This window comes from Scyliorhinus torazame, chromosome 7 (assembly GCF_047496885.1).
Source record: "Scyliorhinus torazame isolate Kashiwa2021f chromosome 7, sScyTor2.1, whole genome shotgun sequence".
Taxonomy (NCBI): Eukaryota; Metazoa; Chordata; class Chondrichthyes; order Carcharhiniformes; family Scyliorhinidae; genus Scyliorhinus; species Scyliorhinus torazame.
The window spans coordinates 8,663,650-8,681,062 of NC_092713.1; the positions used below are offsets into that span (position 1 = coordinate 8,663,650).

General features: G+C 52.2%; 1 protein-coding gene across 1 annotated transcript in view; it reads right to left on the bottom strand.

Annotated features, from left to right (window-relative positions):
- Positions 1 to 17,413, bottom strand: part of slc44a5b (solute carrier family 44 member 5b) — a 596,657-nt gene that overhangs the window by 252,165 nt on the left and 327,079 nt on the right. Inside the window, exon 2 of the mRNA XM_072512838.1 lies at positions 5,193 to 5,241. Within this exon, the coding sequence (XP_072368939.1) occupies positions 5,193 to 5,241 (49 nt within the window). The remainder of the gene's footprint in view (positions 1 to 5,192; positions 5,242 to 17,413) is intronic.

A 17,413-nucleotide genomic window follows, 5' to 3' on the forward strand; every position in this document is an offset into this window, starting at 1 on the left:
GCTAGTCCAGTTCAGTTTCTGATCAATGGTAACCCCCAGGATGTTGATTGTGGGGGATTCAGCGATGGTAATGCCATTGAATGTCAAGGCGATGGTTAGATCCTCTCTTGTAGGAGATGGTCGTTGCCTGGCACTTGTGTGGCGCAAATGTAACTTGCCCCTTGTCAGCCCAAACCTGGATATTGTCCAGGTCTTGCTGCATTTGGATATAGATACTTCATTATCTGAGGAGTCGTGAATGGTGCTGAACATTGTGCAGTCATCCGCAAACATCCCCACTTCTGACCTGATGATGGAAGGGAGGTCATTGATGAAGCAGCTGACGATGGACGGGCCGAGGACACTATCCTGAGGAACTCCTGCAGTGATGTCCTGGAGCTGAGCTGATTGACCTCCAACCACCACAACCATCTTCCTTTGTGCCGGGTATGACTCCAACCAGTCGATTACCTCATGCCATGTAGCACAATCTGAGACTGTTCACCATCTACCTGTACCTTAATCTTGCAGCCATGTTGTTTGACCTCCGCTGATCACCGTGTTGTGTTTTTATGATATAACGGTAACAATCACTGGTAACAGGTTCAGTAAACACATTATGGGTTCACCTACTGAAATTAAGCACATGAGAACAGGTGTACATAGATAGAAAGCTTGGAGACCAGCAGCTGGGCTGTGTGTGCTGTGCTCTGCTCACAGGCTGAAGTGAAACTGAGGCTGGATCACAAGACACACTTCCCTTCCAGTGATGTCATGCTGTCCCTTAAAGATAGATGGAAACAATTACCATCGCTGAATCTCCCACAATCAACATCCTCACGGGTTACTTTTGACTCAAAGTTTAACTGGAACCGCAAGACTGCCATCTCGAAGGACAAGAGCAGCAGATACCTGGGAACCCCACCACCTGGAGGGTCAACCTCCAAGCCACACTCCACCCTGACTTGGAAATATATCGCCGTTCCTTCACTGTCACTGGTCAAAATCCTGGAATTCACTCCCTAACAGCATGCTGGGTGTACCTACACCACACAAACTGCAGCTGCTCAGGAAGTCAGCTCACCCCCCACCTTCTCACGGACAACTGGCGATGGGCAATAAATCCTGGCCTGACCAGCGACAGGCACAACCTATGAATCGATCACAAAAACCCTTCATAATTTTAAATATTTCTATCAGGTCCCGACTTCCCTTTCTTAAAGAAAAGAATCCCAGTCTGTTCAATATTTCCTGATAGGTACAAACTCTCCGTGTTGGAATGCAGCAGAATTGTTTCGGAGGAGTTGCAATGCAAAGTGGAGTATTGAATTGATAGGAATTTGCTGCCAAGTCATTGCAATGATTAGCAGGGCGATTCACCAAGAGTAATGTGGAATCTAACTAAGGACTGTTGTATTTGACAGCCTGCAGTTAACACACTTGCCTTTGTGTAATGTATATTGTGTATATATATATATATATATTGTAATGTATATTGCGTATATATATTGTAATGTATATTGCGTATATATATTGTAATGTATATTGTATATATATATTGTAATGTATATTGTATATATATATTGTAATGTATGTTGTGTATATATATATAATGTATATTGTGTATATATATTGTAATGTATATTGTGTGTATATATATATTGTAATGCATATTGTGTATTTATATATTGTAATGCATATTGTGTATATATATTGTAATGTATATTGTATATATAGTAATGTATATATATATAGTACTGTATATTGTATATATATATTGTAATGTATATTGTGTATATATATTGTAATGTATATTGTGTATATATATATTGTAATGTATATTGTGTACATATATATTGTAATGTTTGCATATATACTGTAATGTATATTGTGTATATATCTTGTAATGTATATTGTGTATATATCTTGTAATGTATAGTGTGTATACATATATATTGTAATGTATAGTATGCGTATATATTGTAATGTTTGCATACATATACTGAAATGTATATTGTATATATATATAGTAATGTATGTTGTGTGTATATATATTGTAATGTATATTGTGTATGTATATATATTGTAATGTATATTGTGTATATATATGAAATGAAATGAAATGAAAATCGCTTATTGTCACGAGTAGGCTTCAATGAAGTTACTGTGAAAAGCCCCTAGTCGCCACATTCCGGCGCCTGTTTGGGGAGGCTGGTATGGGAATTGAACCGTGCTGCTGGCCTGCCTTAAAAGCCAGCCATTTAGCCCAGTGAGCTAAACCAGCCCCTGTTACATTACAGTATATATTGTAATGTTTGCATATATATATATGTATATTGTAATGTATATTGTGTATATATATTGTAATGTATATTGTGTATACATATTGTAATGTATATTGTGTATATATATATTGTAATGTATATTGTGTATATGTATATTGTAATGTTTGCATATATATATACTGTAATGTATATTGTGTATATATATATTGTAATGTATATTGTGTATATATATATTGTAATGTATATTGTGTGTATATATATTGTAATGTATATTGTGTGTGTATATATTGTAATGTATATTGTGTATCTATATTGTAATGTATATTGTGTATATATATTGTAATGTATATGTGTGTATATATACTGTAATGTAAATTGTGTATATATATTGTAATGTTTGCATATATATACTGTAATGTATATTGTGTATATATAACATTACAATATATATAAACACAATATACATTACAATATATAGATATACAATATACATTACAATATATATACACAATATATATTACAGTATATACACAATATATATACACAGGCTGTAATGTATATTGTGTATATGTATATTGTAATGTTTGCATATATATATATATATATATACTGTAATGTATATTGTGTATATACACAATATATATACACAGGCTGTAATGTATATTGTGTATATGTATATTGTAATGTTTGCATATATATATATATACTGTAATGTATATTGTGTATATATATTGTAATGTATATTGTGTATATATGTATTGTAATGTTTGCATATATATACTGTAATGTATATTGTGTATATATATATTGTAATGTATATTGTGCATATATACTGTAATGTTTGCATATATATATACTGTAATGTATATATATATTGTAATGTTTGCATATATACTGTAATGTTTATTGTGTACATATATATTGTGTATATATATATTGTAATGTATATTGTGTATATATATATACTGTAATGTTTGCAAAAAGACAAATCCTTTTATTTTTAATTGCCCGCATGATTTTGGAAAGGTTCATTTTCTCAACTCACATACCCCTCTGATATGTTCAGGTACAGGATAACAATGAGTAGAGTTAGGTGCAGGCAAACCACCTGTACAGGTACAGGCTAACCACGTGTACAGGTACAGGCAAACCATCTGTACAGGTACAGGCTAACCACCTGTACAGGTACAGGCAAACTATCTGTGCAGGTACACCACCTGTACTAGAACATAGAACATAGAACAATACAGCGCAGTACAGGCCCTTCGGCCCACGATGTTGCACTGAAACAAAAGCCATCTAACCTACACTATGCCATTATCATCCATATGTTTATCCAATAAACTTTTAAATGCCCTCAATGTTGGCGAGTTCACTACTGTAGCAGGTAGGGCATTCCACGGCCTCACTACTCTTTGCGTAAAGAACCTACCTCTGACCTCTGTCCTATATCTATTACCCCTCAGTTTAAAGTTATGTCCCCTCGTGCCAGCCATATCCATCCGCGGGAGAAGGCTCTCACTGTCCACCCTATCCAACCCCCTGATCATTTTATATGCCTCTATTAAGTCTCCTCTTAACCTTCTTCTCTCCAACGAAAACAACCTCAAGTCCATCAGCCTTTCCTCATAAGATTTTCCCTCCATACCAGGCAACATCCTGGTAAATCTCCTCTGCACCCGCTCCAAAGCCTCCACGTCCTTCCTATAATGCGGTGACCAGAACTGTACGCAATACTCCAAATGCGGCCGTACCAGAGTTCTGTACAGCTGCAACATGACCTCCCGACTCCGGAACTCGATCCCTCTACCAATAAAGGCCAACACTCCATAGGCCTTCTTCACAACCCTATCAACCTGGGTGGCAACTTTCAGGGATCTATGTACATGGACACCTAGATCCCTCTGCTCATCCACACTTTCAAGAACTTTACCATTAGCCAAATATTCCGCATTCCTGTTATTCCTTCCAAAGTGAATCACCTCACACTTCTCTACATTAAACTCCATTTGCCACCTCTCAGCCCAGCTCTGCAGCTTATCTATATCCCTCTGTAACCTGCTACATCCTTCCACACTATCGACAACACCACCGACTTTAGTATCGTCTGCAAATTTACTCACCCACCCTTCTGCGCCTTCCTCTAGGTCATTGATAAAAATGACAAACAGCAACGGCCCCAGAACAGATCCTTGTGGTACTCCACTTGTGACTGTACTCCATTCTGAACATTTCCCATCAACCACCACCCCCTGTCTTCTTTCAGCTAGCCAATTTCTGATCCACATCTCTAAATCACCCTCAATCCCCAGCCTCCGTATTTTCTGCAATAGCCTACCGTGGGGAACCTTATCAAACGCTTTGCTGAAATCCATATACACCACATCAACTGCTCTACCCTCGTCTACCTGTTCAGTCACCTTCTCAAAGAACTCAATAAGGTTTGTGAGGCATGACCTACCCTTCACAAAGCCATGCTGACTATCCCTGATCATATCATTCCTATCTAGATGATTATAAATCTTGTCCCTTATAATCCCCTCCAAGACTTTACCCACTACAGACGTGAGGCTCACCGGTCTATAGTTGCCGGGGTTGTCTCTGCTCCCCTTTTTGAACAAAGGGACCACATTTGCTGTCCTCCAGTCCTCTGGCACTATTCCTGTAGCCAATGATGACATAAAAATCAAAGCCAAAGGTCCAGCAATCTCTTCCCTGGCCTCCCAGAGAATCCTAGGATAAATCCCATCAGGTCCCGGGGCAAACTAGTACAGGCAAACCACCTGTACAGGTACAGGTACACCACCTGTACAGGTACAGGCAAACCACCTGTGCATTTATGTACAGGGCTAACAAACCACCTGTACATTTAGGTGCAATGTTTACTGATTCTTTAACATTGTGCTGGGGACAAAGCAATTTCCTTACCTGCTGTGAATTGGTCCTTTGAATGTTGGATCAAATCTCCGAGGCTCCCCTGGAAGACAAAAGGACATAAATTAGATTCATTCATAAAAGTCACCCACCAAAGTCAGAGAATCATACCGCACTGAGAGAGGCCATTCAGCCATTGTGTCCATACTATCTTTTTCAATGAGCTATTCAATGTGTCTGACTCCCCGGGCGTCATTCTCCGACCCCCCAGTGGGTCGGAGAATGGCCGTTGGCCGCCGTGAATCCCGCCCCCGCTGGTTGCTGAAGTCTCTGGTACCGGATATTCGGCGGGGGCGGGAATCGGGCCGCGCCGGTTGGCGGGCCCCCCCGCTCGATTCTCCGGCCCGGATGGGCCGAAGTCCCGCCAATAAATTGCCTGTCCCACCGGCGTAAATTAGAGTACCTATTTACCGGCGGGACAAGGCGGCGTGGGCGGGCTCCGGGGTCCTGGGGGGGGGGGGGGGCGCGGGGCGATCTGACCCCGGGGGGTGCCCCCACGTTGGCCTGGCCCGTGATCGGGGCCCACCGATCCGCGGGCGGGCCTGTGCCGTGGGGGCACTCTTTCCCTTCCGCCTCCGCCACTGTCTCCACCATGGCGGAGGCGGAAGAGACTCTCCCCACTGCGCATGCGCGGGAAACTTTCAGCGGCCGCTGACGCTCCTGCGCATGCGCCGCCCCGACATGTCATTTCCGCGCCAGCTGGCGGGGCAGCAAAGGCTGTTTCCGCCAGCTGGCGGGGCGGAAATCCCTCCGGCGTCGGCCTAGCCCCTCAATGTTGGGGCTCGGCCCCCAAAGATGCGGAGCATTCCGCACCTTTGGGGCGGCGCGATGCCCGTCTGATTGGCGCCGTTTTGGGCGCCAGTCGGCGGACTTCGCGCCGTTTGGGGAGAATTTCTCTTTTCCAATATCCCGACAAATTATTCATGTTCAATTATTTATCTAATTCAAGATGAGGGTCAGAAAATCATCTCTGCCTTTCCTGGGAGCACTGAGTCGCCAATCATCTCTACAGTCCTGAGCGTGAGGAGAAGGGAGCGACTGCTTTCTACAATGCCAGACACAGGAATGGGGAGGATAAATAAGACACAGACAAACAAAATAATTCTGTCAGCAAGCACAGATGAGAAGCATTGAAATATCCAGCTCATTGTTTGCCTTTATTTGTCAACCTGTTGAAATGTTTTAAATTTGCAATGTGGCATTGATCTGATGATGCGGCAAAGCACCTCACAGCCAATGGGAGAGATGTGAAATTCACTGACTGTCGTAACGTAGGAGTCACGGCATCCAATTTGTGCACAGAAAGCTCCCACAAACGGTGAGATTGATCAAATCATCTGGTTTAACGGTGCTGGTCGAGGCATGAATATGAAATGAAATGAAAATCGCTTATTGTCACAAGTAGGCTTCAATGCATGTTGTTCAGGACAGAAGGGAGAACCTCCTTCCATACTTTAGAATCAAGTCAAGGATTTTTTATGTTCATCTGAGTCGGCAAATCTTCAGTTTCACATGTCATCTTAAAATGGCTCATTAGACAACAAAGCACTCCCTCAGTACTGACCCTCTGACAGTGCAGCACTCCCTCAGTACTGACCCTCTGACAGTGCAGCACTCCCTCAGTACTGACCCTCTGACAGTGCAGCTCTCCCTCAGTACTGACCCTCTGACAGTGCAGCTCTCCCTCAGTACTGACCCTCTGACAGTGCAGCACTCCCTCAGTACTGACCCTCTGACAGTGCAGCACTCCCTCAGTACTGACCCTCTGACAGTGCAGCACTCCCTCAGTACTGACCCTCTGACAGTGCAGCTCTCCCTCAGTACTGACCCTCTGACAGTGCAGCTCTCCCTCAGTACTGACCCTCTGACAGTGCAGCACTCCCTCAGTACTGACCCTCTGACAGTGCAGCTCTCCCTCAGTACTGACCCTCTGACAGTGCAGCACTCCCTCAGTACTGACCCTCTGACAGTGCGGCACTCCCTCAGTACTGACCCTCTGACAGTGCGGCACTCCCTCAGTACTGACCCTCTGACAGTGCGGCACTCCCTCAGTACTGACCCACTGACAGTGCAGCACTCCCTTCGTACTGACCCTCTGACAGTGCAGCACTCCCTCAGTACAGACCCTCTCACAGTGCGGCACTCCCTCAGTACTGACCCTCTGACAGTGCAGAGGTCCCTCAGTACTGACCCTCTGACAGTGCAGCACTCCCTCAGTACTGACCCTCTGACAGTGCGGCACTCCCTCAGTACTGACCCTCTGACAGTGCGGCACTCCCTCAGTACTGACCCTCTGACAGTGCGGCACTCCCTCAGTACTGACCCTCCGACAGTGCGGCACTCCCTCAGTACTGACCCTCTGACAGTGCAGCTCTCCCTCAGTACAGACCCTCTCACAGTGCGGCACTCCCTCAGTACTGACCCTCTGACAGTGCAGAGGTCCCTCAGTACTGACCCTCTGACAGTGCAGCACTCCCTCAGTACTGACCCTCTGACAGTGCGGCACTCCCTCAGTACTGACCCTCTGACAGTGCGGCACTCCCTCAGTACTGACCCTCTGACAGTGCAGCACTCCCTCAGTACTGATCCTCTGACAGTGCAGCACTCCCTCAGTACAGACCCTCTGACAGTGCAGCACTCCCTCAGTACTGACCCTCTGACAGTGCAGCACTCCCTCAGTACAGACCCTCTGACAGTGCGGCACTCCCTCAGTACAGACCCTCTGACAGTGCAGCACTCCCTCAGTACTGACCCTCTGACAGTGCAGCACTCCCTCAGTACTGACCCTCTGACAGTGCAGCACTCCCTCAGTACTGACCCTCTGACAGTGCAGCACTCCCTCAGTACTGACCCTCTGACAGTGCAGTACTCCCTCAGTACTGACCCTCTGACAGTGCAGCACTCCCTCAGTACTAACCCTCTGACAGTGCGGCACTACCTCAGTACTGACCCTCTGGCAGTGTGGCATTCCCTCAGTACTGACCCTCTGACAGTGCAGCACTCCCTCAGTACTGACCCTCTGACAGTGCAGCACTCCCTCAGTACTGACCCTCTGACAGTGCAGCACTCCCTCAGTACAGACCCTCTGACAGTGCAGCGCTCCCTCAGTACTGACCCTCTGACAGTGCAGCACTCCCTCAGTACTGACCCTCTGACAGTGCAGCACTCCCTCAGTACAGACCCTCTGACAGTCCGGCACTCCCTCAGTACTGACCCTCTGGCAGTGTGGCATTCCCTCAGTACTGACCCTCTGACAGTGCAGCACTCCCTCAGTACTGACCCTCTGACAGTGCAGCACTCCCTCAGTACTGACCCTCTGACAGTGCAGCACTCCCTCAGTACAGACCCTCTGACAGTGCAGCGCTCCCTCAGTACTGACCCTCTGACAGTGCAGCACTCCCTCAGTACAGACCCTCTGACAGTGCAGCGCTCCCTCAGTACAGACCCTCTGACAGTGCAGCACTCCCTCAGTACTGACCCTCTGACAGTGCAGCACTCCCTCAGTACTGACCCTCTGACAGTGCAGCACTCCCTCAGTACTGACCCTCTGACAGTGCAGCACTCCCTCAGTACTGACCCTCTGACAATGCGGCACTCCCTCAGTACTGACCCTCTGACAGTGCGGCACTCCCTCAGTGCTGATCCTCTGACAGTGCAGCACTCCCTCAGTACTGACCCTCTGACAGTGCAGCACTCCCTCAGTACTGACCCTCTGACAGTGCGGCACTACCTCAGTACTGACCCTCTGGCAGTGTGGCATTCCCTCAATACTGAACCTCTGACAGTGCGGCACTCCCTCAGTACTGACCCTCTGACAGTGCAGCACTCCCTCAGTACTGACCCTCTGACAGTGCAGCACTCCCTCAGTACTGACCCTCTGACAGTGCGGCACTACCTCAGTACTGACCCTCTGGCAGTGTGGCATTCCCTCAGTACTGAACCTCTGACAGTGCGGCACTCCCTCAGTACTGACCCTCTGACAGTGCAGCACTCCCTCAGTACTGACCCTCTGACAGTGCAGCACTCCCTCAGTACTGACCCTCTGACAGTGCAGCACTCCCTCAGTACTGACCCTCTGACAGTGCGGCACTACCTCAGTACTGACCCTCTGGCAGTGTGGCATTCCCTCAGTACTGAACCTCTGACAGTGCGGCACTCCCTCAGTACTGACCCTCTGACAGTGCAGCACTCCCTCAGTACTGACCCTCTGACAGTGCAGCACTCCCTCTGTACTGACCCAGTTGAGGTTGGCTAGATAGAAGTCAGGGGCGAGATTCTCCGACCCCCCGCCGGGTCGGAGAATCGCCGGGGGCTGGCGTGAATCCCACCCCCGCCGGTTGCCGAAAGTCTCCGGCACCTGAGATTCGGCGGGGGCGGGAATCGCGCTGCGCCGGTTGTCGGGCCCCCCCGCGCGATTCTCCGGCCCGGAAGGGCCGAAGTCCCGCCGCTAAAATGCCTGTCCCGCCGACGTAAATTAAACCACCTACCTTACCGGCGGGACAAGGCGGCGTGGGCGGGCTCCGGGGTCCTGGCCCGCGATCGGGGCCCACCGATCCGCGGGCGGGCCTGTGCCGTGGGGGCACTCTTTCCCTTCCGCCTTCGCCACGGTCTCCACCATGGCGGAGGCGGAAGAGACTCCCTCCACTGCGCATGCGTGGGAAACTGTCAGCGGCCGCTGACGCTCCCGCGCATGCGCCGCCCCGGCATGTCATTTCCGCCCCAGCTGGCGGGGCACCAAAAGCCTTTTCCGCCAGCTGGCGGGGCGGAAATTTGTCCGGCGCCGGCCTAGCCCCTCAAGGTTGGGGCTCGGCCCCCAAAGATGCGGAGCGCGATGCCCGTCTGATTTGCGCCGTTTTGGGCGCCAGTCGGCGGACATCGCGCCGTTTCCAGAGAATTTCGCCCCAGATATCTGAAGCAATCCTAAGGTTGGTGACCTCAGTACAGCCTAAGAATCAATCTTGTTCTATTGATGCGGCTGGCTACTGGGAGATTGATTTGAAGCTTGAATGCACATGGCAATTCAAGGCAGAGGAATACTGAAAGATGAGTTGGAAATCCTGGAAGTAGATCCTTGTTGAAAATAGCTTAGGGAAGCACTGTTTGGAAGAAGATTCTAAGGCATGTCTTTTCGTGAGCGGAATTTGGGGAAACACTTTGGTGGAAGATGGAGTCGAGTGAGGCCAAATGGCTTCCTGTGTGTTCATCATCTGGCCAGATTGGAGGAGAAATCCACAAAAGTTTGGTTGAATGACATCTACTTCTTGGTTCCTTCGTGGGGTGTGGCTCAGCACAGTGAGCCTGTTGGTTTACTGGGACTGTGCATTTACTGGCAACATTAGAACATAAGATACATTTTGTAACCTGCGTCACCTTGAAATCTGCAAAGTTAACTGGGAGTGAAGAGTGAAGATAACTGGGAGTGGGAGTACTTCTTACTGTGCTCACCCCACTCCAACGCCGGCATCTCCACATCATGGGCGTCATTCTCCGACCCCCCCGCCGGGTTGGAGAATCGCCCCGGGCTGCCGTGAATCCCGCCCCTGCCGGTTGCCGAAGTCTCCGGTACCGGATATTCGGCGGGGGCGGGAATCGGGCCGCGCCAGTTGGCGGGCCCCCCCGCTCGATTCTCCGGCCTGGATGGGCCGAAGTCCCGTCGATAAATTGCCTGTCCCGCCGATAAATTGCCTGAACGGCGGGACAAGGCGGCGTGGGCGGGCTCCGGGGTCTGGGGGGGGCGCGGGGCGATCTGACCCCAGGGGGTGCCCCCACGGTGGCCTGTCCCGCGATCGGGGCCCACCGATCCGCGGGTGGGCCTGTGCCGTGGGGGCATTCTTTCCCTTCCGCCTCCGCCACGGTCTTCACCATGGCGGAGGAGGAAGAGACTCCCTCCACTGCGCATGCGCGGGAAACTTTCAGCGGCCGCTGATGCTCCCGCGCATGCGCCGCCCCGGCATGTCATTTCCGCACCAGCTGGCGGGGCAACAAAGGCCGTTTCCGCCAGCTGGCGGGGCGGAAATTCCTCCGTCGTCGGCCTAACCCCTCAATGTTGGGGCTCGGCCCCCAAAGATGCGGAGCATTCCGCACCTTTGGGGCGGCGCGATGCCCGTCTGATTGGCGCCGTTTTGGGCGCCAGTCGGCGGACATCACGCCGTTTGGGGAGTATTTCGCCCCATGGGAGTGAAGGAGTATTGTCTTACAGTCAAACTTTTCATGTTTAATAAAAAGAATTGTGCATCGTCTTTTGAGCCAGATTCCTGTGATGAACGGTTACTGCCTCATCATCGTGTAAGGTGATGTCCCCTTTAAGACCGGGCTTGGAACCCTGGGGACTCCGCCTCTGGCTCCGCCCATCTGGGAGCCATACATAAAGGCCTGCCTCATGGTTTGTGTAGCAGTCAGCTCTCGTCTCTAGCTGTAGCATAGTTATTAGTCTAATAAAGCCTTATAAAGCCAGTTTAATCTCTAAGCGTCATTATTGAGGGTACCTCAATTCCCTTGTGTGACTTTCCCGTGCAGTAGTAACAATTCCTGGGAGCACAACAGGAGTTGGAGAGGTTTTTGAGGGTGAGGAGAGGGTTATTTGCAAAAAGCCGGGATGTGGACCTGTAAGCACTTTGTTCCCTCCAAGAGCCAGTACAAGTGCAAAGGACCACATGGGCTCCTTTGTGCTGCAAGGCTTTTAAATGAATGTGTTTAGCATTATTGTGTTAACAGGGCACCACACAATGTGACTGAACTATCAAAGTGCACTCGGGTCTCTTGATGATTAACACCTTGGCTGCTTTAGCCTTTATCTGTCGAACCAGATAGTCCTGCCTCGAATTGTTCACCTCGCCCGCTGTTATCACTTAATTAAAAGCTTCAAAAGGAAAACCAGCGGCAATCTATTTCAGCCTCGCGAACGGGAAGGGTGTTTACAAACAGCTTTTCAAACCACGGCACTAATGCATCGGAGCCTTTCTCAAGGTCACACCGGCCCAGTTTGCTTTCTGACAAAACATAAGAGGCGGGATTGGGAAGAATTCCTTGTCTATTCAGCTGGCTCTTGGGCCGCGGGATCGATCTGGGAGGGCGGAGAGTAATTATCAGAACTCTACGGGTTGGGTTCCACGTTCTCAAACTGTGCTCACAATGGATATGAACGGGGCTCGGATGGTGCAGACACAGTTTGCCGCGATGTCCCTGGGGTGGTCAGGAATACTAAAACATTGCCGCCACCCTAAAAAAAAACACCAGAAGGAAAATTATAGTCGGTAAATAAAGAAATGGTGGCCTGGACGCTTAGGATAGCGGGGGCTCGGCGCAATCAGATTGGCCGACAATCCTCCAGCTCATCCTGACACAAGGCCGCAGTGGCAGGGAGGAGGCACTGCAGCGATGGAGCTGGGATTAAGTATCGGGAATCGGTATCAATTCCAACCCTGATCAATCCGGTGTCACCAGTCTATGAACTCAGACCCAGCGGGAAAAGGCCCTGAGGTGGCCTTTAAGGGCCTGAAGTGGGGCAAAGGTGGGCTTCCCTCTGAAGCCCGGTCCACCTCAGTGTAAAACTGTCTCCAGATCGGGGCAGGCAAGGGGCGACATTCTCCGATCCCCCGCCGGGTCGGAGAATCGCCGGGGGCTGCCGTGAATCCCGCCCCCGCCGGTTGCCGAAGTCTCCGGCACCGGATATTCGGCGGGGGCGGGAATCGCGCCGCGCCGGTTGGCGGGCTCCCCCGCTCGATCCTCAGGCCCGGATGGGCCGAAGTCCCGCCGATAAAATGCCTGTCCCGCCGGCGTAAATTGAACCACCTACCTTACCGGCGGGACAAGGCGGCGCGGGTGGGCTCCGGGGTCCTGGGGGGGGCGCGGGGCGATCTGGCCCCGGGGGGGTGCCCCCACGGTGGCCTGGCCCGCGATCGGGGCTCACCGATCCGCGATGGGCCTGTGCCGTGGGGGCACTCTTTCCCTTCCGCCTCCGCCATGGCGGAGGCGGAAGAGACTCCCTCCACTGCGCATGCGCGGGAAACTGTCAGCGGCCACTGACGCTCCCGCGCCGCCCGAAGATGTCATTTCCGCGCCAGCTGGCGGGGCAACAAAGGCCTTTTCCGCCAGCTGGCGGGGCGGAAATTCGTCTGCCGCCGGCCTAGCCCCTCAATGTTGGGGCTCGGCCCCCAAAGATGCAGAGCATTCTGCCCTTTTGGGGCGGCGCGATGCCCGTCTGATTGGCGCCGTTTTGGGCGCCAGTCGGCGGACATCGCGCCGTTTCCGGAGAATTTCGCCCCAGATGTTTCCACTTATTGGACATTCCAGAATGAGAGGCCATGGTTTTAGGCTAAGGGGCGGCAGATTTAAAACAGAAATGAGGAGGAATTACTTCACTCAGAGTGTGGTGGATCTGAGGAATTCTCTACCCCAGAGTGCAGCGGACACCGGGACACGAAACACATTTAAGGAGAAGGTTTTTAATAAGTAGCAGGATGAAGAGTCATGGCGAGCGGGCTGGAAAAGAGATCATCCATGATTATATTGAATATTCTCGAGGGGCTGAATTCCCTGCCCCTGCTGCTAGCTCTTATGTTAGTAAAGTCACCACTGCCCCAGATGACCGTAGGCTGCTTTCCCCTTTGCGGGGGAGAGCTGACTGATGGTGATTTAACCCGAGGGTCACCACACCTCAGGCGAGGGGCATGTTTGAGAAAGCAGGACCTTCATGAGTAACCTCAGCCGCTACGGGGATTGGACCCGTGATTTGCCCTGCATCACAAACCTGGCCAGCCAACAGAGCTAAACTGGCACCTGGCTACATGGTTAAGGAGGGAGGGGTGGGGAGTGTTGCGGAGGAATGAGAGGGGTGATGGCATTAAACATGCAAATGGATTTAAAGAGTTTATTTTGTCGCAAGTTGTGAATGTCATGAAATAAAGAAAAGTAGAGGAAATAGGAGCAGTCAATCATCTTTAATAAAACAACCTTGACCAGTACAGGACACCCCGGGCAGTGTACAGCCAACAAAGGTCTTTTGAAATGCAGTAAGCGCTAAATTGTTCCAATCGAGCTTCGCCGTTAAATGTATCTATTATTCACCGCAACCGCTCCCTGCTCCACATTCCCACCACTCTCTGGGTAAAGACGTTTCCCTGAATTCCCCAACTGGATTGATCACTGAACCTCCACTTAATGAGACTCTCCTGAAAGTGAAAATATCCTCTCTCAATCTCAGCCAATCAAACCCCTTCGTAATTGTAACGACCTCTGCCAGGTCACCCTCGATTAGATTCTGACCATGCATCTTAAAACTGATCATTAACCAGGCAATGCCTGCTGGCTACGACCGGGCCCAAATACTGCTTCTGTGGTTACAACCCAGAGCCGGAGCTTGCCAGAGAGAGAGGAGCTGAGACAGGCAGCGTGTGCTGAGCAGCTCTTTTGTCTCAGCGATCATTCGGCGAGTGACTATTGGCAATGTTCCCCAAACCCATGGCAGGAGTCAGTAATCCCGGCTCCAGCTCGCCTGTGCCTGGCCCCAGCTTTAACACTCATTGTGTTCACAGCGTATTTCATTCTGACACGGGGCATCATTCCAGGCGCCCAATAAAAACAGTGAAGAAAGAACTTGCATTTAACGACCTCAGGATTGGCCAAGATGTTTTTTGGAAGTACAGTCACTGCTGTCATGTAGGACGCTCGGCAGCTAATCTGCACACAGCAACATCCCAAAACCAACAATGTGACAAAAAGACCACATCATGGGCGGGATTCTCCGAAAACTGGCTCGATGTCCGGGACCCGGCGCCAAAAACGGCGCAGATCACTCCGGCGTCGGGGCCCCCCCCCAAACACAAATTCTCCGGCCCCGAATGGGCTAGCAGCGGCGTGATGCCATTCGCGATGGCGTCGCCCGACGTGGACGGTGACGCCGTGCGGCGTCATTGACACCTCACGGCGTGACGGCTGAAAAGACGCGCCCCCCCCCCCCCGCCCCGGAAGACCCGACAAGATGGCCGCCCGCCGCGCAATCCCGAGGTTCCAGGACCGCGACATCGAGGCGCTCCTGGACGCAGTGGAGCAGAAGAGGGAGGCCCTGTACCCCGGACACAGCCGCAGGGTCCCCCCCTCCCCCATATCCCCCCTCCCCGTATCCCCATATCCCCCCTCCCCATATTCCCCATATCCCCCCTCCCCGTATCCCCCATATCCCCCTCCCCATATTCTCCATATCCCCCCACTCCGTATCCCCCATATCCCCCCTCCCCATATTCCCCATATCCCCCCTCCCCGTATCCCCCATATCCCCCCTCCCCATATTCCCCATATCCACCCCCCACATATCCCCCCTCCCCCATATCCTCCCTCCCCCATATCACCTGATCACTGCCTGCGTGTCTAACCATGCATGCTTCATTGTGTATCGCAGGAGTAAACGGCGAGGCACCCATCCCCGCAGATGCCGACCGCCCGCAGGATGCCCCTCGGAGACCACGGGAGACGGAGAGACCCGGACCCTCTGGCATGCGACGCCCGCAGGATGCCCCTCGGAGGCCACGGGAGACGGAGAGACCCGGACCCTCTGGCACGAAACGCCCGCAGGATGCCCCAGGGCGACCATGAGAGACGGAGAGACCTGGAGCAACAGGGAGACGACGCCCTCGTCTCGCGCGGGTGCAGCTATGCAGGCATGTGCCACCCAGTGATGAGGGGGGAAGCCACAGGCCCCCATCGCAGCCTAGCCACGAAACCACTACCCAGGTCACCCCTACCCAGGAGACCCCTACCCAGGACACCCCTACCCAGGACAGCCTTACCCAGGACACCCCTACTCAGGACACCCCTACCCAATACACCCCTACCCAGGACACCCCTACCCGGGACACCCCTACCCGGGACACCCCTACCCAGGACACCCCTACCCGGGACACCCCTACCTAGGAGACCCCTACCCAGGACACCCCAAAGTGCCATGGACTCAGAGTGGGACGAAGAGCACGACACAACGCCACTGCTGTCTCCAACACCCACCACCATTGCAGAAACACCTCGGTTGGGCACTTTAGTGATGAGCCGTCTGGTACACTCACTGGTGCGCACAACACAGCCGTCCCGGTACAGCAGGTGGAGGTAGGAGCAGCAGAGGGGCCGGGCGGTCGGAGGGCAGCCCAGGCCAAGCGAACATCTGCCGCCCAGATGGATCCCGGGTTCCTGCAGTTACCACACCCACACATAGATCCGATGCAACCGCCGACCCGGAGACGAGCGAAGAGGGTGACGGGTGGCTTGCGGCGGCTGCGGTCGCAGGTGGAGGAGTCCACCCGCGTCCAGGAGCTGGGAGTGGTGCCGGTCATGCGTGCCGCCCAGGCCGACACCGCACAGGTGGCGTCCGCGGTGGAGGCAATGGGTGCGACGGTGTCAGACATGGGGAACGGTTTGCGAGGCCTGGGGCTTTCCGTGCAGGCGGCGTCTGTGGCCCAGGACATGGCTGCCCTCTCACAGGAGGCCATGAGCCAGCGTCAGCGGCAGATGGCAGAGGCGCTCAACGCCATAGCCCAGTCTCAGCAGGCCATGGCCCAGTCTCAGCAGGCCATGGCCCAGTCTCAGCAGGCCATGGCCCAGTCTCAGCAGGCCATCGCTGAGGGCATCGGCGCCATTGCCCAGGTGCTAGCCGGCGTCGCACAGTCACAGACAGGGATGGCCAACTCCCTGAGCTCCATGGCTGCAAACCTGCAGACCCTTGTCGATACCAGCACGGGCCTCCAGGACTGGAAGCACCAGGTGTCGGGGGGGCGTCGGATGGCCGGTCCGTTCGCACCCCCGACCCATGTAGAGGCCTGGGGGCCATCGGGCACCCCGAGGGAGGAGGAGTTGCTGCCGCCCGTCCCTGGTAGGGGAGGTCCAGTAACACTGCAGCACCTCGGATACCCCCCCTTCCGTCCCAGGTGCATCGGGTGGGCAATGGGCAGGACAGGCTGGCAGCTCGCCATCCCAGTCGCCCGGGCCGCAGCCTGGTTCATCTAGGCCAGGACGCCCCAGAAAACGGCCGCCAAAGGGATCCCGAGTCAGAGGGCAGGAATCGCAGGAGTCCACCCCCAGTTCTGCTGTACCGCCTGGGGGACCACCTAGGCGTGGTCAAAGGGCCCGTAAGGCCCAAGAATTAGACACTAAGTTGGCGCGGGTGCAGGGCACAGACGAGTTTTAGGGGTAGGGCACGTGTATGCACTGTTTGTTATTAAAATCACTTT